Source organism: Mus caroli, unplaced genomic scaffold, assembly GCF_978045245.1.
Source record: "Mus caroli unplaced genomic scaffold, Mus_caroli_1 scaffold_1, whole genome shotgun sequence".
Classification (NCBI taxonomy): domain Eukaryota; kingdom Metazoa; phylum Chordata; class Mammalia; order Rodentia; family Muridae; genus Mus; species Mus caroli.
The window spans coordinates 132,309,253-132,336,049 of NW_028227256.1; the positions used below are offsets into that span (position 1 = coordinate 132,309,253).

At 49.5% G+C, this 26,797-nt stretch overlaps 1 protein-coding gene across 2 annotated transcripts in view; it reads left to right on the forward strand.

Moving 5' to 3' along the window:
- The first annotated feature begins 3,589 nt into the window (after positions 1 to 3,589).
- The window catches only part of Csrp1 (cysteine and glycine rich protein 1), a 32,967-nt gene continuing 9,759 nt past the window's right edge, over positions 3,590 to 26,797 (forward strand). Inside the window, exons 1-2 of one of the 2 annotated variants that reach the window (XM_029480667.2) lie at positions 3,590 to 3,953; positions 23,928 to 24,040. In XM_029480667.2, the coding sequence (XP_029336527.1) occupies positions 23,929 to 24,040 (112 nt within the window). In that variant the 5' untranslated portion in view covers positions 3,590 to 3,953; position 23,928. Of the gene's footprint in view, positions 3,954 to 12,980; positions 13,111 to 23,927; positions 24,041 to 26,797 lie in introns of those variants that run through there. The other variant, XM_021169373.3, reaches the window with a different exon arrangement.

Consider the following 26,797-nt stretch of genomic DNA (forward strand, 5'->3'; position numbering starts at 1 on the left):
TAACAAGGAAAGAAGCCTGCGAGATAGTCACACAGTGCCAAAACTGTTGTCAGTTTCTGCCCACACCTCATTATGGTGTCAATCCGAGGGGACTCTCCCCCCTACAAGTTTGGCAGATGGATGTCACTCATATCGCATCTTTTGGTAAGACGCAATACGTTCATGTGTCTATTGACACTTGTTCTGGTGTGTTATTTGCAACTCCACTTTCAGGAGAAAGGACATCTCATGTAATTCAACATTGCCTCGAGGCCTGGAGTGCCTGGGGTAGACCAAAATGTCTTAAGACAGACAATGGACCTGCTTATACCTCAAATAAATTCAAACAATTCTGTGCACAAATGCAGGTGACCCATATCACTGGACTTCCTTATAACCCTCAAGGACAAGGCATCATTGAAAGAGCTCATCGAACGCTCAAATCCTATTTATTTAAACAGAAAGGGGGAGCGATAACAGAGTTGCCCCCTGGCCCAAGAGTGGCACTATCCATGGCACTCTTTACTCTAAATTTCTTAAACCTGGACGATGCAGGAAGGAGCGCTGCAGAGCGCCACTGCTCGGAACCAAAGAGACCAAAAGAATTGGTAAAATGGAAGGATGTGTTAACAAATCAATGGAAAGGCCCGGATCCTATCCTAATAAGATCCAGGGGAGCTGTTTGTGTCTTTCCACAGAGTGAACAAAATCCTTTTTGGATCCCGGAGCGGCTAACACGAAGTATAAACCAAGAAGATGATCATTCTCCTGACCTTTCTGTGGATAACCCTAGCGCCAACGATAAGGACACATGAGTTTCGATGGGGAATCATGTCAACCTTCCCACTTCCAATGCCGGTGATGTATAACGCCCAAGTTTTCCCTCGCTTGTTTACTACTGATAAAGAATTAGGCCTTCCGTTTTTGCCCTGGGATTCTCAAATAGAACGAGTAGTGGATAATAGAACTCACTACCTTCTGGGTAGCCTATGCTTTAGCATCAATGGGACGGTGCCCAGTTATATTGGGTTACATACTCAATCTATGTCAAATATTATTAATGGATGGACAAATGCTACACATTGGGGCGGGAATTTTACAGAATTATTTGGAACCTGGCCCCGGGCTAATTATTCTGAAGGTCTCAGACAACCAAAGTTGGCCCCGTTCTGCCATGCAAAGGAGGACTCGCATTCCCCTTTGCCTTGGTCAGGATGCCAATCTCGTATGGTGGGAAAAATTAGAGATTATTTTTCCATTTCCCCACCCTTATTAGATAACACAGGAAATGTTGTAAGCATCAATGAAGAAGAAAACTTGGGTTCTTCGGGGAGCCCTTTTGACCTTTGGATCTTGTGTGGCATTAATGGTAGTTGCACAGACTTGTCTCCTGTATCCATGCTTCTGGGAGGGAAGGTAGAGAAGGGAAGTCTGAGCTTCCCCTTAAATAAATCCAATAAGCATGGCATTCAGAGCACAATAATCCGCAAACCTATTATATCCTATTCCCCCGCACCAATATGCGTATGGCCCCCTTTTCTTTAGATTGTTAGTAATGCTTCCTTGCCAAGTAATTCAGATAAGCTTGATTGTATGATGCAGCCATGTTATTATGTTCTGTGCTGGAATGCTTCTGAGTTCCCCTTGGCCCTGGTAGCACGCCTGCCCCGATTTGTGCCTGTTCCTGTGGAGGCCCCAAGTTCAATGGCATTATTCAGAGAAAGGAGAGATTTTGGAATTTCTGCCGTAATTGTGGGCATCATCGCAGCCACCGCTGTAACAGCATCGGTTACTGCTTCGGCCCTGACCCTTTCGGGCACGGTGCAGTCGGCTGCCACCATAAATAAATTGTCCTCTACGGTGACCACGGCCATGGAGGCTGGACATCTAGCTTATACCCAGATTCAAGGCAGGTTATTGCTAGTGAATCAACGCATAGATTTAGTCCAAGAGCAATTAGATGTTTTGTGGCAAGTTGCCCAATTAGGGTGCGAAAGAAGATTGCCAGGTCTTTGTGTGACCTCTGTACAGTATGACAATTTCACACGGGCTGCTAATCTTTCTAAAGCTTTATCCCAGCATTTGTTACAGAATTGGACAGTTGAATTTGACCAGACCCTGCGGGAACTCCGAACAGCGATATTACAAATCAACTCCACCCGCCTAGACCTGTCCCTCACCAAAGGCCTCGCCTCCTGGATTTCTTCAGCATTTTCTTATTTTAAAGAGTGGGTGGGGGTGGGAATGTTTGGAGCATTTTTCTGCCTCGGACTGGGCTTTATGTTTTGGCTAATTTGCAAAATTTATAGTAAAAACAAGAGAGAAAAAATTATGATAACTCAGGCACTCATGGCCTTAGAGCATGGAAGGTCAGCGGAAGTCTGGCTTGCGGCACTAAAACGGCAGTAGATGTTAGCAGCCGGTCGCCGGCCAGGCAGCTCTTGCACCCTCAGCATCTCTATGCGTCGCACGAGGATGAGTGCCCGGTTTGAGCAGCCCATGAGGGTTGTTGAGCTAAGCATCGCACAGAGAGATACCCCCGCTCTCTCTGGGAAGCATGCCGTCTTGAAAAGGGTTGCCTGTCCTAGTGTCCCTTCCTCAAGAAAAACGACAGAGAGATCGGTCAGGAGTATGTCGGGTCCCACCTAGAGCCTAGACAAGACCCCTGCACATATCTTTTGTTTTTAAATTATCTTTGGGGATTCGGCCTCTACTTCCGCCCTCCTTGAATGGGTGGCTGGCTTGCCTTTGTATAGAAAAGGGGGAGATGTGGGGCGCCACCCCACATCGTCGCCATTATAAGATGGCGCCGACATCGCCTGCCTCTGGAGACGAACAAGTGATCCGCGCATGTGCTGGCATTAACCGTTCATGGTGCCAGGTGCCCGCCTGACAACGTCACCTCGGGTGACAAGAATTTGGCCTATAGGGAATCGCCACGTCCGAGGCGAGAGAAATCTCCTATTTAAGGGAGGCGGTTTTCGGGCTTGGGGTCTCCGCCTTGAGAAGCTGATGCTCTCCCTCTCAAGACGCATTAAAGCTTGCCACAGAAGGATCCTGTTTGTGTGCCGCGTTGTTTCTTGCTGGCGGGAAAATTAGCGCGGGACATTAGAAGGAAGACAGATACTATATGACAGAATTGTAAAAAGATTTTGGGAAGGGGGAGCCTTTTTTTCTTTTTTCTTTTCTTTTCTTGGGGGGGGGGCAGGTCTTTTTTGCATAGTTCTGACTGTCCTGAAACTCACTATGTAGACCAGATTGGTTGGCTTCAAACTCTCCAAAATATGCCACCATGCCCAGCCAAGGGGGTAGGCTCAATAAAGATATATAAGATATAAATTTGGGGTTTCTTGTGTGTGTGTCCAGTTGGACAGGGAATGGTGAGGCTACATGTCCTTTTTAATTCACCAGCAGGTGGCGATCTTACTCCAGGTCCTTGCAAACTCTGGCTTCACTTCCGTGGCCACAGTCCGGAAACTCAAGGGAAACACCTGCACCAGATGAAGCCCCGCCCCAATCCCTCCAACCCCCCCCCCCCCCCCCAGCGACCAAGGAGAGTTAAATTTCTGCTTTCCAGAAGCTTCCGGGCTAGCAATCGCCATGCTTCTTAAGTTTGCCTTCCCGGTGAATGGGTTCTGCAAGAGTCATCCGGTTCTTTTTACTCCAGAGCTGAACAAGTACCACCAAGTCAACTTTCTGCTCCTATAGAGCAGAAATCTGAGTCTTGTTTTAAAGTCCATTTCAGCACTGTACCTAAGTACATAAGCCAGGTGACCCTGGAGCAGTGTGAGGAGGGGCACCCTCGACCAAAGAATCAAGATTACAAAGCCAGAAGGAAAGAAGGAGAGGGCCGGTGATTGGGACTGGCCTGCCCAGAAGGGACAAGAAGGAGGAGAGAAAAGGCCTCAAGGGAAGGTGTTATCCTGCTGAGCCTGTGACTCACCCTGTGGTCTAGGTCTCCCTGGACAGAGCAGGTCAGTCTCAACACTAAGTAAGTTCACAGACTCCCTGTCCCCTGCTTTGCCCTCCCTCCCAGGCCCTCCTGTCTCCCCTCCCACACCTACTTAGAGAGCCAAGCCTCAGCCTTGCCCTATTTTGGACAGAGGCTGTCCAGGGAGTGACAGGGCCGTGCTGTGCCTGGCTATCAGATCCCTTGGGCCCAGGAAGTGGAGGTCGAAGAGGAGAGGAAGTGGTCACTTAAAAAGCTATCCAGACTGTTTCCCAGTGTCCTTGAGAACCCAACCCGGAGCCATATCTGTGGACTTCAGCATCACCTCTCCCCTGGAACAGTCTTTGCTCTTTATAGTGTGAACTCCGGCTTTTCCTTCAGACCTGGGTCTTTGGTCGTGTTCCTCTGGGTCAGCATTTTATTTTATTTTTTTCCACCTGGATTCCCCCTTTCTTGTCTCTAACCACCAAGTATAACTTTCCATTGACTACATGTGCCCTTTTCTGGCCTTTCTGTTCAATATTGCTGTGGTCTTGGTACCGCTGGAAAATCTGTGTGCTGGAAGTTTGAAAGGGGCTGGGACTTTTACCAAGTGAAAGCTAGTGGGAGTCATTGAGTTATAATTGCCCTCTGGAAGGGATTCATGCAGGCCATGGGTGGGTTAGGTGGCTTAAGTTGTTATAAAAGAACAAGCTTTGAGTTTGAGGCTAGCCTGGTCTACATAGCAAGTAGATATGGACCCTACACATTTAGCTTAAAAAACCAACCAACCAAACAAACAAACAAACGCCCTATCATAGCCTCTGCCTCTCTGTTCCTCTCTTGCGGAGTGGCCTCTCTCTCAGGTACAGCGACTCCTACCATGAGATACTGGTTACTGTGAGGCTTTTACCAGAAGCCACCCTGGTGCTGACACAGCATAAGAAGGCTGGTAATCTGAGCGATGGAGGAGCCCCTTACCTTGGAATCTAGGCTGAAGCTCTGGTCAGCTAAGAGCCTGAGCAGAGAACATTGCTGTGGCAGGGTCTGGCACAGAGACAAAAATCATCTCATACAGAGAAGCTTCGTCAAACCCGCAGCAAGTCATCCTTAAGGCCAGAGACCGTGCATCCCTCCGGTGCCTATGGCCTTACCCTTTCCACTTGCAGGGAGTCACAAATCAGACTAAATCTTAGTTACAGTAAAAGCGTCTTTACCTGCCCAGTGACCCTGTGACCCTGTGACCTGTGCATAGGAAGAACCCTATGATCTCATCCTAGTTCCTTAGCAACTTCAGAAGCTGCCAGAAACAGTACATGTGGCTACCGTAAAGACATCTCAGTGCGACTCTCTTTGAGAAAGTGTAGTTTACCACGTGTGTCTTCTGTCATCTTTGGCATCCTTCCTTCTATTTTGGCCTGTTTTGAAATCGGTTTAAAAAAAATATCTTCTTGACAGACTTCAGTTCTGCTTCATCCTGGCTCGTCCTGGGATTCTTTTCTGTGGCAAAACCGATGATCCAGAATTACCTGAATAGGAGTCCCTAAAAGAGGAGGGACTGCCTCAGCCTGCTGCTGGAAGTTCTGGGCTTTATCTCTTGTATTGCTACTGATAGTTCCACGTTTTTGGATACCCAGAGCTAAGAGCTAGATAAACCTCTTTTCCTTAGAAAGCATCCAGACTCAGATATTTTGTTATAGCAACAGAATATGGATAAAGATAGCTAACAGACTCAGCAAAGCTTGTAAATCCTGAGAGATTCTAGGAATCTTCCTTGGGAAACACAAACACAGAGGCTGATGAATACAGGCCAGCAATGTTGGGCCCCAGCCCATACCTCCCCGCTGCCTTGATTTATCCCAGCATAAAATAGATTATTATGGTAGAATAGTGCCAGAGCCAAGAACAGTGTGTGTGTGTTTGCATGAGTGTGTGAGTATATTATCTGTGTGTGGGACATGTGTGAATATGTGTGTGTATACAGTGTACATGCATGTACATGTGCACGTATGTGGGCACTTGTGTGGAGGCCAGAGGTCAGTGTTAGGTGTTTTTCTCTATCAGTTTCTGCATTATTTTTTGGGAAGTAGCCTCTCAATGAACCTGAAGCTCATCCAGCTTCAGGTTCCTGCAGCTAGACAGACTGCAGTAAGCTCTGAGGAAGCACTGTCTCTGATTTCCCCTCCCCAGTGCTGGGGTTTCCAGTGCACACCAACACATTCCACTTTCACATAGGCTCTAGAGATCCAAACCCAGGTCCTTGTCTTTCAGGGACAAGCACTCTATCTATCCCCCGTGTCACGTCCCCAGTCACGAGAACCTTAAACATCACCTACCTGTGTCAGGTGACCTACTCATGTTCCCAGAGGCCTGTCCGTGGTGGCTCACCATGGATGCGACACAATAAACAGTACATGTGCCCAAGAACATCTGCTTCTTCTCATGAGTAATCCCGACACTTTGGAGGTGAAGGCGGGAGAATCAGGAGTTCAGGACCAACCTTAGCCATGTGTGTCACAGCTCATGTGTGTGTCACAGCTCATGTATGTATTACAGCTCATGTGTGTGTGTGTGTGTGGGGGGTGTAGGGGCTGTAGGGGGACACCTTCCAGAAATGGCTCCTCTGTTTCTGCCATATGGATTCCAGGGTTTAAATTCAGGTCCACAAGCCCTGGTGGCAAGTTCCTCTATCTTTTGAACTGTTTTGTTGGCTCAAAAACATAATTTAAAATTTATATTTTTATTCATACAAAGTAAAGGAGGATGGAGAAGTCAAGCAAACTTTTTATAATAAAATATAAAGTTTTAAGGCCATGGGAAGGTGCTGGGGTCCCCTCTCTACTGCCAGGCCTGCCTTGCTGGTGACTTTGAGAATGTTGTGGTGGTTTGGCCTCTTGTTTTATGCAGGAGGAGGGCTGGTAGCTAGTGCATGGTCTCACAGCCACTGAGACAATTCCCCCTCCAGATGCAGATGTGAGTCTTCCCTCAGTCACTCACTGCCTGTGAGAACAAGGAAGACAGGTGTGTAGAGAACTGTCACTCAGTGGGTGCTCCACAGTAAGCACTGTCCTTATCAGGGCTGTTAATGATTGACAGAGCTGAGATGCAAACTTCCAGTTTGAAGTTGGAGGTTTGGTTTTTGTTTTGGCTGTTTCCCTCCCTTCCTTCCTTCCCTTCCTTCCTTCCTTCCTTCCTTCCTTCCTTCCTTCCTTCCTTCCTTCCTTCCTTCCTTCCTCCCTCCCTCCCTCCCTCCCTCCCTCCCTCCCTCCCTCCCTCCCTTCTTTTCCTTCATTTATTATTTTTTCTTTTGGTTGTTTGTTCATTGTTGTTGGGCTTTCATGCAGCCCAGACTAGCCTTGTATAGCCGAGAATAGCCTTGAACTTCTGATACTCCATGTTAGAGTAAGTATTGGACAAATCCCTCCAGACCCTGACCAAGACACTCTGTTGAAACTCCAGCCCTTCCCCCTCGCTGTCATGGCTTAACTCAACCACCCACCATCACCCACATCCTGGTAGCCAGATCGAGGCAGCTTCTAAAGATAAAATAGCCTTGTTTGGAGACAACCCCAGGAGGGAGAACCTAGGGACTGGTGCGTAGCTTTCGGAAGCTGCACTAACTTCCCATTCTCTGAACACCCTATAGAAGACCCTATATGAACTCGAGGTATCCCTTCCCTGTTGGCAGACACTTCCCCACTGTATCTGCCCCTTGCTGTTTGAAGTAAACAGCCCTGTGTGCTGAGGTCAGGCTGGTCTCTTTCCTGCTCCCTCTCTCTTTAAGCCGCCTCAGAAATACAACAAACACTCCTTGCTTCCACCTCCTGAATGCTCAGGTCGGAGGCATGTGATAGCATGCCTGGTTTTATGCAATGCTGGGGATTGAACCTGGGGCTTCCTGTGTGTTAAGCCAGCACTTTACTAACAGAGCTATATCCTTAGCGCTGAGGCAGGGGACAAGGCAGGGGGGCTTTGAAGTCAAGGTGAATTGGGTGTTCTCACAGGCTTTTTTTTTTTTTTATTCCTTGGGGTTCCTTTCAGTTCTAAAGTGACTCTGTTGTCCCCTGAGAAGCATGAAAATTGCCACTTGTCTGGTGAGGTACAGTTCAAACCTAGCAGCAGGGCCTCGCCTCCAGAACCATTGTGCCCCCCAGATTTGTGTCCTTAACACTACAATACCCTCAGACTGGATGAGTCACACATTTGGGTGTCTCTGGGAACATTGGAGGAACCTTAAATGGCTCGGTAGTGAAGGGACGAATACCCTTGTTTATGAGATGTCACATCCTGGTGATCTTACCTTTTTGGGGGGAGGGGCGAGGCTGGAACAGGCTATGTAGATCAGGCTAGCCCTGAGCTCACAGAGATCTGCCTGCCCCTGCCTCCTGGGTGCTGAAACAAAAGACTGGACCAGACCTTACCTTTCTTGATCTTTCCACTCATTTTCTTCTCCTGGAGGCTCCGTGTTTCCCAAGTCTCTTCTAAGGCATCATGAAGATGAGAACCTGGTATGTGTCATGATCTGCCCTGCCCCCAACCTTCTTCTGACCTCTACATCATGGCTGTTATCCCAGATCTTTGATGACTCCTCAGTTTCCTTTGCAGGCTCTTAGCCACTCTCAAATGGCAGTGTCCCTTGGGCTTCTGGACCTGCTCTTCTTCCCAAATTCTCTCCAGACTGACAACCTCACATCTTTACCTTCAGCCCCGGTCCGTCTTTGGCTCTGTGTAGAGATGCCCACTAGATGTCCCCAGGCACTTCAATCCAATGAAACTGAGGTCACCTTCTCTCCCTTCACCTGTGTGTGGCGAGCCTCCTCTGTAGCACCCAGTAGAGACCATCTGGCTACCATGTCTGGTCACGTCATCTGTAGGTGTGGATACGGCTGCCTGGATGGAGCCAGACTGGGCACAGTTAAATAGGACCAGTATTGCCAAGGACCAGTCCCTCCACCCTAAGGAAATGTAGACATAGGTATCACCCCAAGTCTTGATGATGCTTTCTGGACTGTGATTTCCACGTGAAGCTCACACTTGTTTGCAGGGCTTATACAACAATGTTATCTTTGACTCAACTCATTCTCAAGGCTTTCTTTTTGTTTGTTTGTTTGTTTGTTTTTTTTTTCAAGACAGGGTTTCTCTGTATAGCCCTGGCTGTCCTGGAACTCACTTTGTAGACCAGGCTGGCCTTGAACCCAGAAGTCCACCTGCCTCTGCCTCCCGAGTGCTGGAATTAAAGGCATGCGCCACCACACCCGGCTTCTCAAGGTGTTTCTTATCTGTTAGTGAGCTCTCTCTAGGTCTAAGCCTACACAGATGGCAGTATGCAAGGAGATCAATATAACCACATGTGTGAGAAAAACAGGAGAAGAAAAAGGGCCTGTTTAACGTCCCTTACCTCCATCCAACTATCTGCATAGTTGTCTTCCTAGGCTATGTATATAGACACAGCCTTTGCATGGATAATATGGTGACCATACCTGCGAGTTTAGATGACACACTGGACATCAATCTATTGCCAAGGTGCTTTCAGATGCACTGAGAACCAGGTGTGTAAAGACACCTTTAATCCCAGCACTCGGGAAGCAGAGGCAGGCAGATCTCTGTGAGTTTGAGACCAGTCTACAAATCAAGTTCCAGGACAGCCAGGACTGTTATACAGAGAAACCCTGTCTCAAAAAACCAAAAACCAAAACCCAAACCAAATAAACAAAGAACCACGGAGAGAAATATAAGTTCGGCAGCCGTTTCTGTTTTTCTTTCCCTGGCTCATCCTAAGATCTTTTCACAGAACAGATCGGTATGCCCCCACAGGGAGATCTATCAGCAGAGCCACTGGGGACAAACCCAGACCAAAGAAGGAAATGCAGGCGTTTGCTCTCTTGTAGTCTTGGGCAGAAATCCAAGGATTGTCTCTTCCGGATATTGAGTACTGATGCTTCAGGGGAACCCCAGCCGTAGGAGTGACATCTCTGGGCCTTGAGCCCATGGTCTCTAAAGCTAACTGTAGTTCCTCCATTTAACATACCTGTCCAAGTATAAAAAAGACCAAGAGCCCTCCTGGTTTCTTCTCTTAGTCTTGAATACATCAGACAGGGATAGCTATGTCCTCTTCAAATGCTGGGTGGAGGCTTACAGACATCCCGGGTTTGGAGAGTGTCCTAGTTTGGGTTTTTATTGTTGTTGTTGTTGCTATGATAAACATCATGATCAAAAGCAACTTGAGCAGGAAAAGGTTCATTTAGCTTCTACTCCCGGGGAGCATTCTATCATAGAGGGAAGGCGGGCAGGAACTTGGTTGAAAACCACGGAAAAGTGCGGACTGATGTTGGGTTCATGCCCAGCTAACTTAATTAATTAATTAATTAATCAATTAATTAATGTTTTTCAAGGCAGGGTTTCTCCGGGTAGCCTTGGCTATCCTGGAACTCACTCTGTAGACTAGGCTGGCCTCCAACTCAGAGACCTATCTGCTTCTGCTGGAATTAAAGGTGTGTACCACCACGCCTGGCTCAGCTATCTTTTAAAATACAGCTGGACTGCCCTGGATGGGCTAACCAATCAACAACTAGCAGGGAAGAAAAGTCCACAGACAGACTCACAGACCAGTCAGATGGAAGGGATTCTTGACTTGGGTTCCCGCACCCCAGGTAACTCTGGGTTGTTGACAACCAAAATTTACCAGGACAGTAGGGCTCTCTTGAATGGTGAGTTGAGCTAAATGGGTAGACGTGACTTATGGGAGAAAGAAAAACAAAAACAAAAACAAAAACCAGGCCAGATAAATGTCTCATCTTCTGAATCATGAGATGCTTAGCTTTATTCCTGGAAGAGAGTAAATTCAACAACCCAGCTCCGTCCCTGACTTGTCTCTATTTATAAAACTGGGGAATGAAGCCAGAACTGGGGAATGAAGCTGTATACATACTAGCATGTGTTCTACCACTGAACTATGTCCACGTCTTACTTTTGATTTTATATTTGAATTTTATTCATTCATTCATTCTCTGTGTGTGTGTGTGTGTGCTTGTGTGCGTGGTGTTAGCAGTTGGGTAGGTAGGCATTCACAAGCCAGCTGTGTGAGCGGAGGTCACTTTTGGGAGTTGGCTCATTCCTTCTCCTGTGGGTTTTGCACAGCAAGCTCCCTTACTTGCTGAGCCAATTCACTGGCCCTTTTTGTTTGAGTCAAGGCTTCACTAACTCCACAGACTGGCCTTTCAATAGCTCTGTAGCTCAGGCAGGTCTTGAGCTTGTGTTCTTGTCTCAGCTTCCAGAAGAGCTGGGATTGCAAGTCTAGTGCCACAGAATCAAACCTCAGGGCTGAGGGTCTGAGTCCTGGAAGACTGAAGGATATAGCAAGCTGTACCTAGAGATACTTTTGAGATGGCCGCCTAACACATGTGACTGTTCCCCAATGAACACAGCACACATTTCCTCTGCGAAAAGTGTGGCGGGCAGGAGAGGTCCAAACAGGCAAATCCACACAGCATGTGACATCATGCTCCAATTTGAGTGTGGCTTAGTTCCTGACACTGCCTGTGCTTGGTGAGAATAATGTAATTCAACCAGCAATGATAATAATGATCCAACCTGCAGTGATGACGGCAGTCCTCAAGTTCCTTTGATCTTAGTAATAGTAAAGAATAATGATGGTGGGAACTAGCTCTTTTAATTTTAATCTTAATCTTAATCGCAGGGAAATCTCTGAGTTCAAGGTCATTCTGGTCTACATAGTGAGTTCCAGGCCAGCCAGGGCCACACAGTGAGCCTCAGTCTCAAACAAAATAAAAACAAAAACAACTTTACAGAACACAACAAATAACAGTAATTATCCTATAAAATAGAAGAGGGCCTCCTTTGAGGCTCTAACACCGCCACCCATAGCTCCTGTTACTGGGGACATAGTTTTCCTTGCAGATTCTTCACTTAGTTAGGTCCCAAGGAAAGTGTTGTGCTTCCTGTTTGGAGCTGTTTGTACCCATAGTGAAAATGGACTGGGCTGAAGAGATGGCTCAGTGGTTAAGAGCACAGACTGCTCTTTCAGAGGTCCTGAGTTCAATTCCCAGCAACCACATGGTGGCTAGTAGATGCCCTCTTCTGGTATGTCTAAAGACAGCGACAGGCCGGGCGTGGTGGCGCACGCCTTTAATCCCAGCACTTGGGAGGCAGAGGCAGGCGGATTTCTGAGTTCGAGGCCAGCCTGGTCTACAGAGTGAGTTCCAGGACAGCCAGGACTACACAGAGAAACCCTGTCTCGAAAAACCAAAAAAAAAAAAAAGAAAAAAAAAAAAAGACAGCGACAATGTATCCACATACATGGAATAAATTAAAAAGAAAGAAGGAAGGAAAGAAAGAAAGTGGGCCTTCCCTTTTAAGTCCCAGGGGCGTCAGTTCACCTCTAGGATTGGATTTCTGGACAGGCAGCTCTGTGGACTGGGGGCAGGTGGGCCCAGTAACACATATTGGTAATCAGCCCAGAGGCAGTTTTCAGTGGCCTGAGACTGTGTTTGTCATTCTGTAGGTTAGCCCAGAGGAAGATCCACTCAGGAGCGGTAGAATGATCTCTTGTGGGTGGCAGGGAGATGGGGAAAGCAGAGGGACAAGAGCCTCTGGAGGAGGGCAGCTAGGCTAAGTACTCCCGGGTCTTATAGGATCTCATCCTCCATCACATCTCGGTGGCACATAGCCCTTTTACTGATGAACCTAAAGCCAGCTGTCTGGCAGAAGTCACAGGAAGTAGGGCCTTGCTTGTCTTATTCTGGAGTGCAAGTTAGTCCCCTTAACATTGTGCCATCGGAACCCGAAAATTTAAGGACCTTCGCTCTCTTCCCTAGGGGGCCCAAGTTTATCTCTAGTCTGATCTCACAGTTAGGTCTCCGCTTTCCCACATGGCAGCCAGGAACCTCTTAACCCCATCCCTCACCTCTGTGTAAAGATTTCCCCCAGAGATCGCCATAGGGTGCAAAGAGAAGTCACAGCTGGGGCGGCAGCCACGCCCGGGCTCCCGACCCTGGGTTTTGGATGGGGGAGGGGACAGCTTCTCCGTGACATCAGCCCTGTTGTGGTGCAGTGTGCAAAGCCTACTGGTTGGCGTGGCGCGGGAAACGCCTTCCGGAGGGGGAAACAAAACGGCGCGCACTCCGGCGCAGCCAGTCACCGCTTCCCTGAGAGCTGTCGCCTGTGCACCTCCCAGCAGCTGCCAGGTGAGTGTTACCCCGGGTCATCCGCCTCGGGTCCCCGCAACTGCCGGAGCGCCTGGGACGCATCCTGCGCCTATTGGTTTTTCCGGTTCTGTCGCAGCCCTGTCGCTTGCAAGAAAAGTTTGTAGGAAGAATGATCCCAGGAGGGAGGTGGTGGGAAGTGGCTAGAGTTAGCTCGGCAGTGTTTCCCTTTCCTGAAAACTCTGGGTCCCTCCCCATCCCGGAGCTTCCAGGGCAGCTGACTTTCGCGTGCTCTAGACCCAGGGTGACCCTGCCCCCCACCGCCTGCAGGTCCTACAGAACAATCAGCGATTCTGTGGGCCACTGACACTCATTGTAAGGCTGAGGGATGAGGACATCCGTGCCACCCCTTCCCCCTCTCTCTTTTCCTGAGAGAAAGTGCCCTCGAGTGTGTGTGTGTGTGTGTGTGTGTGTGCATCTGGCTTGGTAGCCCCAGAGCGCAGGTATGAGTTTTCTTTTTTCCTGAAAGAACCAGATGGAAAAGAAAGTCTTGGTGGCAGGTGAGGACTACTGAGATCTCAAAGAGTCAGCAGGGGAGTAGAAAGGGCCTGAGAGCGAGCACATTAAAGCAAGTCGCAGTGTCAGCCAACAAGCTGTTATCTATCTATCTGACAGGTGTTTCATCCAAGTGGCACAGGTCTGGGTCTATTCTGCATGTTTCTGCTCCTGTGCTGTTGTGATCCGTCAGAGCAAGGGTCTAGACTGGGAGCAAGTGCTTGATGTCAGGACCGTCCCACCCACTTCTTGCCTCCTGTGGTGCATGAATGGACAGGCCTCCCCACCTTGACAGGACACTGTAATAGGACACCATCACTGCATGCAAGCGGTTCACTTGCCTTTGGTGGGACATTTATCGTGAGACTCTGGAATCTTGGTGACAGGGTTTCTGAAAGGCAAGCAGACTGAGTTTTGACTTAGATTTGACAATACACAGATGACCTCGAACAAGTGACAGCTCAGTTTTCTTCTGGGCCAGTACTTTTTGGAGCACGTATTACACACACACACACACACACACACACACACACACACACACACACCCTGGCATCCTGTAGGAGCTCAGAGGACTGGAGCTGTTAGCATAGTTATCTCTGAGCTAGGTGGGGGGTTTCCTTCAGGACTGGACCGTAGGGCTTCCTCCCTGCCTTCTGATCCTCTCCCCAGGCCTCTGCTTAGGAAGCCAGGCCTCTGTGTTGGAGAGAGGCTGATCTGGGCACTGCGTAAGCCTCATTGGAGAATCCAGCTTGGCACTGCACAGAGAGACCCTTTGCCTTGGCAAGGATATCCGGGGCGGGACCGTCTATCAGGGAAGGAAGTTTATCCTGCAGAGGGTGTGGTGTTGGCCTGAGGAGGTAGAGAGGAGAGCCATGCCCAAGGCTCAAATGCCTGCTGAGGGATTTGTGTGATTGTGGGAGAGAATCTGAAGGGCAGGTCTCCTGCTCTGTGATTACCTGCTGAGAAAATGTGAAAAAGCTGCCTCTGGCCTGCCCTAGCACCGGTCCAGGTGTTTTCTTTTGTAATTCACAGACTCCAGAACCAGTCTAGTCCTTCCTGGGTCAGAGTTGCAGGCTGAGAGGGTAATGTTTGTGCTCGATCCATGGTAAATCAACACTGGGTGATTGAAGTTGGCTATGGTGGCACGTGACCGTAATCCTGGCACTTGGGAGATGGTGGTGGGAGGATCACAAGTTGGAGGCTAGCCTGACCTAATATTTTAAAAAAAAAAAAAAAAAAAAAAAAAAGACAACCAGTCAAGAATCAAACACTGAGTGGATGAGTGGAGTCGTAAATAATCACCAACCTGTTTTTCCATGACTTCAGTGTTTACAAGTTTTTATTCACTGTGGGTCTCCTGGTGGAGAAAGCAAGTTGGGGAAGAAGCCTTCTGGTGAGCCCCTAAGGTTCATTTATGCAAGCAGGGCTCACTGGGCAAGGTTGACTTGCTAGAAGCCTGAAGGAGGCGTGGATTAAGTCCAAAGAGACCCATTCAGTTGTTTGGCATTAAGCAGGCACATTGGCAAATACTTAGAGGCACCAGACTGATTTCGATGGCCTTTCCAAACGATTATATATAGGAAGCAAGTGTCCGTGCTTGCTGCGCGCCAGCTGGGGCTCAATCCTCCACCTGTGTTGTCTATTCTGAGGAAGGGGCTGTTGGTATAGATGAAGCCACTCAGCAGGGATAAGGAATAAGACTGCAACTGGTCCCAAGGAGCTGTTCCAACACAAGCCTTCTGCTCCCACAACCCGCCTGTGGGTTTTTCTTTGCTCCTTCACACTTCCGCATTCCAGGTCACCTAAGGAAATGGAGTCATTACTGAAGACCACTCCGTGGTGACTGATATGTAAAAGCAGATAGGGCTTCAGTGGGTTTAACGTGGAAGGGGTCATCTTTAGATTGCCTGACTTCCAGGTTTCCAATCTCCTAGGTGGCTGAGGGTCCAGGGAGTCCCACGAGTCACTTCCCAGGCTTACTTTCGTGCCCCCTGATATGTGTCTGTGTTTTGGAGTCATGTTTTCAGGAAAGAAAAAAAGAATCCTGGAAAAGAGGCAGCCAGCGTGGGGGCCCTCTGTAAGAGCTGTTGCTTGAGGAACCAGAGGTAGCCTGAGTCCTGCCAGGAGCTCACCTACTGTTTCCAGTTGTTAGGATTTGTATATGGTAATGACATGGCTTGAACTACGTCGCTCCCCAGGAATTTGTCTGACGTCAGTGTGGAGTAATTCCCATGTATGGTAAAGTGTGTAAATACGAGGCAGCTAGTGTTTCCAGACTCTGGTATTTCCAGAGCTGTCCAAAGCTGTGCCTGAGGAAGAAATAGAAAGGCTCACAGCTGCAGTGCAGCCTAGCCGGCAAGCTGGTCCCCACCCCAGGGGGTCTGGGTCTTCTTCATGTGACGGGGGTGGGGGATGGGGGTGGGGGGGTGGGGGGGGACACACGTACATGAGCTGGGTCTCTTTGAGATATCAGCTGCGAGCAATGCATTTACAAGGCGAAGGCTCTCTGTTGTTTTCTCTCTTTTAAAAATTAATCAGAATCATTCAGACCTTTCTGTTCAACACAGGCCACAAACAGCTGGCTCTGCTCTCAACGTCATTCCAGACAAAGAGCGGATTCAATTTGATCATAACTTAATTATAAGGTTTCTTGTACTCATTTAGAAATACTTAAGGAAGTCTAGGGCTGAATGTGGCCCAGCTGTAGAGTCTGCATCTAGTCATGGGTCCCTGTTTCCATCTGCACACATGGTAATCAGATTTCTGAACTCCAAAGGTAGAGAGCTGGGGATGGGGAGTGGGGGTTTCTGGGGGTGGGGTATGGGAGATGGGGGTGGGAGAGCAAGATCTTAGTTAAAGTCAAGTTCTGGGGGACATGGGACCTGGAGTAGTGACAGCTCAGGGAGGTCTGACTGACTTCTCAGAGGGGAACCACATGCAAAGGGCTAATGAAGTCACTTTGGGGGAGTCCTGTAAAGCTGAGACTGAGCTCATTTTTGGGGTGCCTCTCTTCTACCAGGGACCTTTATCTTCAGGGTAGGTCTGCTCCTTGGGTACTCAGGCGTCACACCGAAGATTCAGGCTTCATGGGCTCTGAACTTGCGCCACCTTCCCTCTGACTCTGTCCTGGCTGCTCTCTGGGCATAGGGGCGTGGAGGCAGAGACAGCCACAGGGCTGGAAAGGTTGACGACACTTTTGTCTACCTGGCAGGTTCCAGAGAGCTCAGAGAACTTCTAGCAGCTCAGTTCTACCCAGATAAATACCTAACAGGTTTCTACCAGACCAAGAAGGTGGGGACTTGAGCCCTGAGCCTGTCAAGCCCTCTTTCACCGGAGGGAACAGGGATTATGGAGTGTGAGAGATGGGGTTTTTCCACTGGAGAAAGATGTGAGGTGGCTTGTCAAGTGTTTGACGGGGCAGGCTCTTCTTGGGCATAGGCGGCTGGCAGGCTTAGAACCCAGGAGGTTCTTTTGACCGACTGAATCCATCCATCACCTCTGTCAGGTTTAGAATGTGTGTGAGAGTCTATGCCTCTTACCCACACCAGGCCCACCCGATCCTCTACTGCTATAAAGGTCACCATCTTACATCCTTTTAAGACTGAGCCTCTGTATAGCTGGGCATGAGCCAATTGGCTGAACAGCAGGCTTGAGTTCGTCTGTCTAAGGAGGGCGGCCATTGCCTTCCAGCCTCTACCTAGCCCTGAGGAGCTTGACATTTCAAGTAAACAGCTGATGGGACATACCCAGCCATTCGATAGAAAATTCAGATTTTATTCTCTTTTGGGATTATCAAGACAGTTAACTAGGACGAACAGAACAAAGTCATCGAGTCCCAAAGGGAACAGGACTCTCTGAATGAACCCTCTGTGGAAAATGCAATCACAGAAGACAGTAGTGAGTCCTTGTTATTTTCAGTTATGTGAAGCCCTTAGATGTCCTAGACTCGATGGTAATCCTCCTGCCTCTCTTCCCCAAGTGCTGAGGTTATACACATGTGCTCCTTTGCCCAACAGCAATGATTTGTTCACCTAGGACCATATACCAGAAAGTCTGAAGAAAGATCTAGGTCCTTGCTGGGAGTTGCAGGTGGCCAGAGGGTACTGGAGAACTAGACTCTAAGGAAATAGCTTGTCATAGACTCATCCAGCTTGGTTGGCAGACAGGTCAGGGGATCCTTGTCCCTTCTGGGCATGTTGCATCTTAAGTCTTGCTTCTTCCAAACATAGATCAGTAGGGAAGGAAAGTGTCAGGCAGCTGTCCCCACATCTGACAGGGCTAGGCTGTGGATGCCAACCAGCGGCATGGCTTCCACAGTGCCGTCCCACTATCCATTCTCATTTAGGCATCAGAATAGGGGAGTGCTCCGTTTTAGGGATAAGCAGATGAAGTTGAGAAGTGCACAGTCTAGGAAGAGGTGCACTGCTCCATTTAACCCCAGCTCCAATCTCCTAAGCGCTGGGCACAGCCTCCAGGAGGTCTTCTGTCCCTCAGAACTAGGGAGGCAATTGAGATGAACCACCACCTCTCTAAGCTTTTGGCTGACTAAGAACAGTCTTCCTTTTAAGGCAATCCAGCTTCCTCACAGGCGGAGTTTGGCTGTTGGCAAGAAGAGGCAGAAAGGAGGAGGTGGGGTGAGGAACAAACATCACCTCCCTCTGGAAGGAGGTGGCCACAGACCCCTCCGGCTGGGATTGTCTGCACACTGACTCCTGAAGGGTCATCACCTGGGCAGAGAGGACAGAGCCTGCTTCCTGACTGTGGCATTGTTAATGCTTTCTCTCTTGGAGCCTCTGGAGTTCCAACCAGATTCCCAGCTCAAGGAATGGCCCAGCCAAGGGACATCCTGAGCGGATCCCTGCACTGGCGGGTCCTTGGGTTTCACCCATTCCCCCCCCTCTCCCCCTGCCCATGTTCCTGATTCCCTGGAGCCCTGTTGGATATGAGCCCCTGACACAGGGCCAGGGAGAACAAGGAGAAGCCTGTATGGAGCTGTGGGTCTCCCCCAGAGGGAGAAGGGCTTTGTGTCTGAACAAAACACTGCTTGGACCAGCTTCCTACCACGTGGCTAAGGGACTGTTCCTCCCTTAGTGGGTGTCCCTAAGGACTTGAGCATGTCCCCTATTGCTTTAGGGGGTTGCACAGGAAGGAGAAAGTCCAAGAGGAGAACCCATTTGATGAACTGCATACCCCACGCAGCAACCCTTGAGCATGCTCTGTCCACAGCCTGATGACTGGGGTCACAGAAGACAGAAATGTTTGGACCTTTCTTAGAATCCAGTTCTGCCTCCTGCAGCTGTGGTGCTATGAACTGGTTGTCCAACCTCTCTGGGCTTGGTTTTCTTTATCTGTAAACTGGGCATCTATTCCCCACCCTTAGAGGACAGCTGCCTAAACTATCCTCTGCTACAGAACCTGGGTTCCCAGAACAAGGAAGGAGCAGGGATGGCTGGCAAATAGATGGTGCCTTTCTTGCTGAATTGCACTTCCCCTGACATGGGCTTGCAGCCGAGTCTTTATTCAGCAAGTATAGTTAAGCCCTGGAGTCCTCAGGACAGAAAGAGGCTGAAGGGGTCGTGAGAGGCTGGAGTGGGGACTGGCCCCAAGGTTATCTGAGGAGGCAGAGAGGTCACCATCAGGTAGAGGAAGCTGCCTGCAGGGTGCGTGAGCCCATGGGGCTGAGGTCAGTTCTAGACTGAAGAGAAGTGGATGTGAGCAGCCAGTGATGGTCTCTGCAGTTCTTCTGTAGGAGGTGGTGCACCCAGCCTCATCTGCATCCTCCTAGCTCTTTAGGAAGTCCTGGTCTGAGGCTTTCTTCGTGTTGGACTGAGCTGGGCACTCAGGATTGAACAAAGACTGAATTGACAGGTTCGGGTCTGTGGGGTCAGACAAACCAGCTGAGGTCAAGCAAGCTGAGGTTTGCAAGACCCAGGGCAGAGTTCTGACACATGGTGGCAGGGCATCCTTGGTTTCTGGGGGCTACGGGGAAAAATGCTGTGTGAGAAAACTGCAAGTGGCTGTATGGGGATGGATTAGGATGTGTCAGGTCACTCTGTGCACCACTCATGTGACCGTCAAGTAAGTGACATAACAGTAAATAAAGAGAGGTTGTTGTTTGTGTAACTAGCATTCAGAAGCGCATTGAGCTATAGATTTGGCTTAAGCTTGTTCAATGACATCAACTAAGCCTTGGTTTACTTAATAGAACCCTTTCAGTTCTATTTTGGGCTGACTGCCCCTTGCTCCTGTCTCCTTGATTAGGGTAGGGGTGGAGGGCACTTGCTCCAAGGAAGGTCTCTCAGAAGACAGGATAACTTTTCTCCTCCAGAGCTCCCAGGAATTCCTATCCTATGATCTCACATATAACCAACCACACATAACTAGGTTAGGCTAAAAATGAGACTAATGTATGTAGCAGACATATTCCTCCAGGGGTGGCCACACTTGCTGGGTAAAGACGAGGCAAGTGGAGAGGCTGGGGAGAGGAATGAGGTACAGTGCCATAGGGCCATAGAACATAAAGGGTATGGTATACAGCCTTGGGGTGAGTGGGTAAGGAAAGGGAAGAAGAGCAGGACACATCTAAGGAAGAGTGAAGAGCCCCATCTTTGTTTTTTTTACAAACATGGAGAGAGGGTGGTGATGTCACCACAAGCAAAATGGAGAAATCGGGAAGGATCGGTGTGAGCTCAGGTGGCTCATCTGCAAATGGAGCACCAGTGGGTGCTCCCAGAGAGGGAAGCTCCCTGTGGGTGCTCCCAGAGAGAGAAGCTCCCTGTGGGTGCTCCCAGAGAGAGAAGCTCCCTGTGGGTGCTCCCAGAGAGAGAAGCTCCCTGTGGGTGCTCCCAGAGAGAGAAGCTCCCTGTGGGTGCTCCCAGAGAGAGAAGCTCCCTGTGGGTGCTCCCAGAGAGAGAAGCTCCCTGTGGGTGCTCCCAGAGAGAGAAGCTCCCTGTGGGTGCTCCCAGAGAGAGAAGCTCCCTGTGGGTGCTCCCAGAGAGAGAAGCTCCCTGTGGGTGCTCCCAGAGAGAGAAGCTCCCTGTGGGTGCTCCCAGAGAGAGAAGCTCCCTGTGGGTGCTCCCAGAGAGAGAAGCTCCCTGTGGGTGCTCCCAGAGAGAGAAGCTCCCTGTGGGTGCTCCCAGAGAGAGAAGCTCCCTGTGGGTGCTCCCAGAGAGAGAAGCTCCCTGTGGGTGCTCCCAGAGAGAGAAGCTCCCTGTGGGTGCTCCCAGAGAGAGAAGCTCCCTGTGGGTGCTCCCAGAGAGAGAAGCTCCCTGTGGGTGCTCCCAGAGAGAGAAGCTCCCTGTGGGTGCTCCCAGAGAGAGAAGCTCACTGTGGGTGCTCCCAGAGAGAGAAGCTCCCTGTGGGTGCTCCCTGAGAGAGAAGCTCACGGAAATGAGTTGGGGTTAGACTAAAAAGGAAAGCAGGGCTGAAGATGTATGGGAGTCTGCATGGAGATGGCAATAGATGGTTAAGAATGCAGGAGACCAGGACTAGAAGAACCCCAACTTTCAGGATGAGGGAATGAACACATATCTCTCCTGCCCCAACGATACTTTGTGCCTTTCGACATGATGTTTGGTTTCTTTAACCAGGGAGCCAGGATCACCGGCACTTAGGCTGGTTTCTCAGCGTGCACACGGTTTACTGGGTCCCACTTCTAGGTCCCAGGTGCTGCAGAAATACATCTGAGCTTTTAAAGCCACCCATTCCTCCACTGCCCTTTGAACCACCCATTCATATATCTGTGTGTCTGATGTTATGCCAGGCATGGGGACTCCATGATGCAGATTTGGGGCGCTGTCTCATTAGACTCCTTTGGCTCTTGAACAGCAAATTCTTGCGTCTCCCATTCTCCTTCCCTAGCACCCCATGTCCTCCTTCACACCCAGCTTATGTCCTCCATTCACTGAGCCTTCAGGAGCACATCTTCCTTTCATAGGCTCTGTGGGAAGAGCTCGAAGAGTCACCTGCTCCTTCAGTGCTTTATTTGCTGGGGGACAGGAAAGAAGTGGGTCAGCCACTTAAGGACATCTGACATCCTCCAAGTCCCTGTGTCACTGGCATATGAGATCAGCTGCCTGTCCTACGGTTGCTGGCCTGTGTTTTAAAATTGTGGAACACTTAACTGTGTGCCAGGCCTTTGACATCCCGTACTTCCTCTAGTCCCTGGGAATAATCTATGAAGAACTCTTATTTTCAGCCCCATTTTCTTTCTCTCTCTCTCTCTTTCTTTCTCTCTCTCTCTCTCTCTCTCTCTCTCTCTCTCTCTCTCTCTCTCTCTCTCTCTCTCTTTCTTTCTTTCTTTCTTTCTTTCTTTCTTTCTTTCTTTGTTTTTCAAGACAGGGTTTCTCTGTATAGTCCTGGTTGTCCTGGAACTCACTCTGTAGACCAGGCTGGCCTTGAACTCAGAAATCTGCCTGCTTCTGCCTCCCAAGTGCTGAGATTAAAGGCATGTGCCACCATGCCCGGCTCAGCCCCATTTTTCAAGATGCAGAAATGAAGGTCTGGAAAGTCCAAGTCCCTTGTCCAGGGTCACCCTGCGCGTGAGAGGCAGGATCAAACCTAGACTGAACTGTCAGACATCAGGGCCACAGCTCTGAACCAACACCTGGAACATTTCCAAGGTAGCCCAACCTACCTGCTTGGTATTCCCTGGAGTGCCTATTAAAGGAAGAATCCTAGGCTCCACCAATGCCTTTCTTTAATCCTGGCCCTGGGCAGGCAGGTCTAGAGAGGCAGGGGGTGCTCCCAAATCTTGCTCTGTAGTGCTCGAGGACAATGTCCTGTGGGGCCACCTCCTGTGCTATTTTAGACCTTTTTGTTTGCTTTTATTATCTTTTGTTGAGACACTGTCTGATCTTCAGAGTGTGGTGGGGGTGGAGGGTGGAAGAGTGGGGGTGGGAGAGATAGAGGAGTAGAGGGTTGTGGGGTGGGAAGTGGAGGGGTAGGGGTGGGGGAGATGGTATAGGCCCTTCTACCATATCTGGCTTGCTTTTGATTTTTAAGACAAGTTCTTTTCATTATGTAGCTCAGACTAGTCTCAGATGTGTCTCAGCCTTTTAAGTGTTAACATTACAGGTAGGACTTAACCCTTCCCCGACCACCTATCTTATATACCAGAGAAGGCATGGTACCTGTATGTGTGTGTAGGTCAAAGAATAGCTATCATAGAGGAGGCTCTAGCAGTAAAGGGCAGAGGCGGAAGAGAAGAGGCCCCCATGAGAGGAGATGGACCATGAGCACGTGGCCAGGAGAAACAGCAAGTGACAAGGGACTTTATAGCTGGGGAATAAGTTAGTATAGCTCCAAACCTGCCCAGTCTAGGCTTATGGTTTGTAAATAACATACCTAGATTGTGTGTGCTAGCTGGGACTATAAATTCATTCCACGTTCGCGCTTTGGCACTCTCCCAGCAGGTCCTACCTTACCCTGTTCCTTTCTCTGTTAGAGCCAGTGACTCAGCCAATGGATTGTGATGATGGTCCTTCCCGCGTGTCTTCTGGGCTCTTTTCCTTCCACCTGTATGTCCATCCATTGGCAATCTGAGTTTTGCCTAATTGTGAACTTGACACTGCTTTAAGATTGACAGACCCTGGTTGGTCTGCCCCTTCGGAGCCATTTTCTGTGATGTATCGTGTTGACTGACGCCTGGCCCAGCTAGCTCACTTACACTGCGCCTGGATACTGTTTGTAAACCTTGTATCTTACTTATGATCTTTTCATATAGGGTGTGGAGTATAGGGCCAATCCACAGCAGCTCCCCAGCAAATAGGATGAAGTAGGAGAGGGAGGACAGCTCCCTCCCCTACATGTACCCACATACATACACACACATGCCCGCACAATACACACATACACACACACATGCACACACACGCATACACATACATACACACACACATAAACATGCACACACACATACACATGCACACACACATACACATACATACACACACATACACACATACATATATACACACATGCACACACACATACACATGAACACACACATACACATACACACATATACATATATACACACACATGCACACACACATACATGCACATACACATGCACACACATGCACACACATGCATATATATACACACACTTGCACACACACACATACACACATACACACACACACACACACACACTTGCCAGTAGTAGCTGGAGAATGGTCTTAAGAACAAGTCAGAAATAATCTCCCAGACTGGCCATCCCCTGCAAGGGGCCGTGTGTAGTGTGTATTTTCATCTCCCTGTGTATGAACTCCATTCTCATTTTTGTGTGTATTTTTTTCCAGAATGCCAAACTGGGGAGGAGGCAAGAAATGTGGGGTGTGCCAGAAGACCGTCTACTTTGCCGAGGAGGTCCAGTGCGAGGGCAACAGCTTCCATAAATCCTGCTTCCTGTGTAGTGAGTACCGCCCAGACCTGCCAGGGGACCTGGACAGGCCTGCCCCCACAAGCTCGGCCTGTCGACACCCCAGGGAACTGGTCCCTGGGGATGTAAACAGCTTGACATTTGGCCGAAGCACAGCCGGGGAGGGAAACACTTAAGGGCCTCTTTGTTCCCTTCAGAAGCTGTTTTCTGAGGGGTGAACTGGCCAGAGCTGGTGGGGGTGGCCAGGGTGTGTGTTGGGGTGGGGGTAGGGGGCAGGGCTGAGAGCCAAGCTGGAAAGGCTCACTCAGGAAAACTTTCCACTCTCCCTTTGTTCCGGCCACTCTCCTATCATTTTTCTGAGAGAGCCGCTTTTCCACCCAGAGTCTCACTAGCTTTCCAGTTACCTTCGTTAGGTAAAAGAGGCCTCCACCCTGTGGTGCAGGTCAGAGAGGAGGAAGATGAAATCTCTCACTGGGGCACAGGGGCAGCAGGGTTCTCATCCCACCCATCCATCATGGAGGGGAGGAAGAGCTCCCAGTCCATTGCTCTCTGCTCCCAGTGATCCAGTGTGAGCCGCTCTAGCACCTCGATGGCATAGAAAACCATGCGCAGGGCACAGAGCAACTGAGGGAGGTCGGCTTAACCCAGGAGCCGTGCCCCTCTGACACCGCCATGGGTCTGGTACCTGGCCAGGTGATGTGTCCTGAAAGTGGAGACTTGGAGAAGTTTCTCCTCAAGTCTTTTTTTTTTTTTTTTTTTTTTTAAGATTTATTTACCGAGCGTGTTGGCGCACGCCTTTAATCCCAGCACTTGGGAGGCAGAGGCAGGTGGATTTCTGATTTCTAGGCCAGCCTGGTCTACAAAGTGAGTTCCAGGGCAGCCAGGGTTATACAGAGAAATCCTGTCTCGAAAAACCAAAACCAACAACGACAAAAAGATTTATTTATTTGATGGGCAGTGGTGGCACCCAGAGGCAGGCGGCTCTCTCAGTTCAAGGCCAGCCTGGTCTACAGAGTGAGTTCTGGGACAGCCAGGGCTAGAAAGAGAAACCCTGTCCCGAAGAAACAAAAACAAAACCAAAACAAAAAGATTTATTTATTCACTTAATGTATGATGCATTGTAGCTGACTTCAGACACACCAGAAGAGGGCATCAGATCTCATTACAGATGGTTGTGAGCCACCATATGGTTGCTGGGAACTGAACTCAGGACCTCTGGAAGAACAGCAGTGCTCTTAACTGCTGAGCTGTCTCTCCAGCCCCTCTCCTCAATTCTTAATTTTTTTTTTTTTTTTTTGTGTGGCCAGAGCAGCAGAAGTCTGGTGTAGCAGCCGTTTTGTTTGTTTGTTTGTTTTTTTGTTTGTTTTTTGTAGGCCCGACAGGAGGCAGTAGGAAGCCTTGGTTAAGCCTCAGTCTTCAGAGCCAGTCTGGTCTGATCAGGGCTGGGATTATAATTTACTATTGTTTGCGTGGTGATGGACAAGTTACTGTGAGAACTGAAGGGAAAGGAGTTTGTAAAACTAAAGAAGCACAAAGCCGTGTGAGTGTTCAGTAAATATAGAAACTCACACAGGCTCATTGATAAGGGCGCCACGGCAAAAAGGAGCTCTGGAGAGCTCCTGGGAGCTGAAGTCCCAGCCCATCTGAGACCCAGGATCAGTAGCCAGGAGCTCAGCCCATCTGGTTTGATCTCGAATGTGTATTCACCTGACAGTCACATCTCTACCTGCTGCTGAGCAGGCCAGCCTGGCACCACCCAGCACTGGTGCTCACTCTGCCCAGCAGGCCTGGCGGGCCAGTCCCAGGGTTCGTGTGATAAATGAGGAGATGACAGGCTTTTGTAGAGCTCTGCTGGCTTCCAGCCTGCCAAGGAGGCCGCAGACAGCAGCAGCTGGTCCTCAGCAGCTCATCATGTGGGGGCTTTTCAAGCCTTTATCCCCACCCCGCCCCCTCCCCCAGAGGGGGTAAGAGACAGCTTGGTGCCACTTGGGAAGGGGGTCTGGACTTCTGGGCCTGAAAGGCTCCTCTCTGTTTCTTAATCATGGACTAAAAGGGACCAGCTGTGTCCAGAGCGCCTGCTAAAGTCCTAATGTGAAGGTCTAGCTAGCTTCTCGTCAGGCGTGGATGGAGGTCAGGAATTCAGGGGGTGTCCTGGAAAGGAAGGAACAGGGCCTGGGGCAGGGTGTGAGGAGGTGTCAGGGATTAGAAGCCACTGCAGAAAACCAGGTTGAGGAGAAGCTGCTATACAGCTGTTACTTTAGGGCTGCAGACCTTTGGTGGGGGGAGTGGGGGTGGAGGGGTGGGAGATGGGGGTATGAGAGGGAGTGGGGAGGGTGGGGGTGTCTAACAACCCTTTCACAGACCTTTGGAGAACACACACACACATACACACACACACACACACACACACACACACACACACACACACACATATATATATATATATATATATTTACATGATGATTCATAACAGTAGTAAAATTACAGTTATGAAGTAGCAACAAAAATAATTTTATGGTTGGGGATCACCACAACATGAGCTGTATTAAAGGGTCGCAGCATTAGGAAGGCTGAGGACCACTGCTCTAGGGGATAGTTTGTGTGTGTGTGTTGACTTGGGCCTGTGTAGTTCCCAGGGGTCAGAGCTCTGGGCTGACCAGGAGTCCTGAGCTCTAGGCATGCTGGGATTATATCCCCATGGTCTTATCCCTAGTACCCCAGACAGCACCAGTGCATGATGGGATCTCACCTGAGACTTGGTCAGGACTGGGAGGAGCATCACTCTCCCTT